Source organism: Seriola lalandi, unplaced genomic scaffold (genome assembly GCF_002814215.2).
Source record: "Seriola lalandi dorsalis isolate HSWRI2012SDOR001 ecotype SW California unplaced genomic scaffold, Sedor1 jcf7180002054293, whole genome shotgun sequence".
Classification (NCBI taxonomy): Eukaryota; Metazoa; Chordata; class Actinopteri; order Carangiformes; family Carangidae; genus Seriola; species Seriola lalandi.
The window spans coordinates 470248-471042 of record NW_019524846.1 but is presented as its reverse complement, the minus strand read 5'-3'; the positions used below and the strand labels follow the sequence as shown (position 1 = coordinate 471042).

Sequence of the window (795 nt, the reverse complement as noted above, 5' to 3'; positions counted from 1 at the left end):
CACTTCTTAATGTAAATCTTGTAGACCAACACAGACACCACAACAGATGTGATGGTGATGAAGAGGAAGACCAGAAAACCAATGACAGCTTTGTCATTGTCTGTAAAATAATGGTTATAACAGAAGAATATCAGGGTGGTGTTCAAGATACAATGTAGAGAAATTAAGTGGTGTGTACTGAATGTCAGAAAAACAATATATCAAAATTGAACAGCTTGTGTTGTTAATTAAAACAGTACATACAGGAAGCAGAAAATTCCTTTGTCTTGGGCTCGCTCTCCAGTTCTGTGTTGAAAGCAATGACCTGGAAAGACAGAGAATCCCCTTATCAGGTTCTACACAATCTGAAGGAATATGAAGAGTAAAGTGATCATATTCTAATGAAACTAAAAATTAGGATTATACAAACCTTCACTATGTAGGTCGTAGAGTAACTCAGGTCTCTGAATTCAAACTTGCATTCTTTCTCTTTAATTTCCTTCACAATGACACCACCATGATGAAGTTCTGCTCTGTATCTCTGTTTGTCTGTAGGACCGTTAAATTTTCCTGAATGAATACAGTTTACTATAATCACATTATGCTCTGGCTGTGACGTCTTCAGGTCTTTAATATCGTCTGGTTCTGTAAGAAAAATGAAGAAAAACACACTTATTTTCAGAAGCATAGTCACCGTTAAAGTGATTTTAATTTGCTCTAACAGCAGTTTTAACAGTTATCAACAACATTATTGTTAATATCAGAGTGTTGCTGTACTGGTTGTCTTGTGCATCAGGATGTTTTAGATGTTGATAT

General features: G+C 35.3%; 1 protein-coding gene across 1 annotated transcript in view; it reads right to left on the bottom strand.

The window, feature by feature from the left end:
• ptprc (protein tyrosine phosphatase receptor type C) overlaps positions 1-795 on the bottom strand; it is a 14513-nt gene that overhangs the window by 10913 nt on the left and 2805 nt on the right. The window contains exons 7-9 of the mRNA XM_087173931.1: positions 410-696; positions 244-304; positions 4-100 (exon numbers count right to left, since the gene is read on the bottom strand). Of these exons, the coding sequence (XP_087030057.1) occupies positions 4-100; positions 244-304; positions 410-696 (445 nt within the window). The remainder of the gene's footprint in view (positions 1-3; positions 101-243; positions 305-409; positions 697-795) is intronic.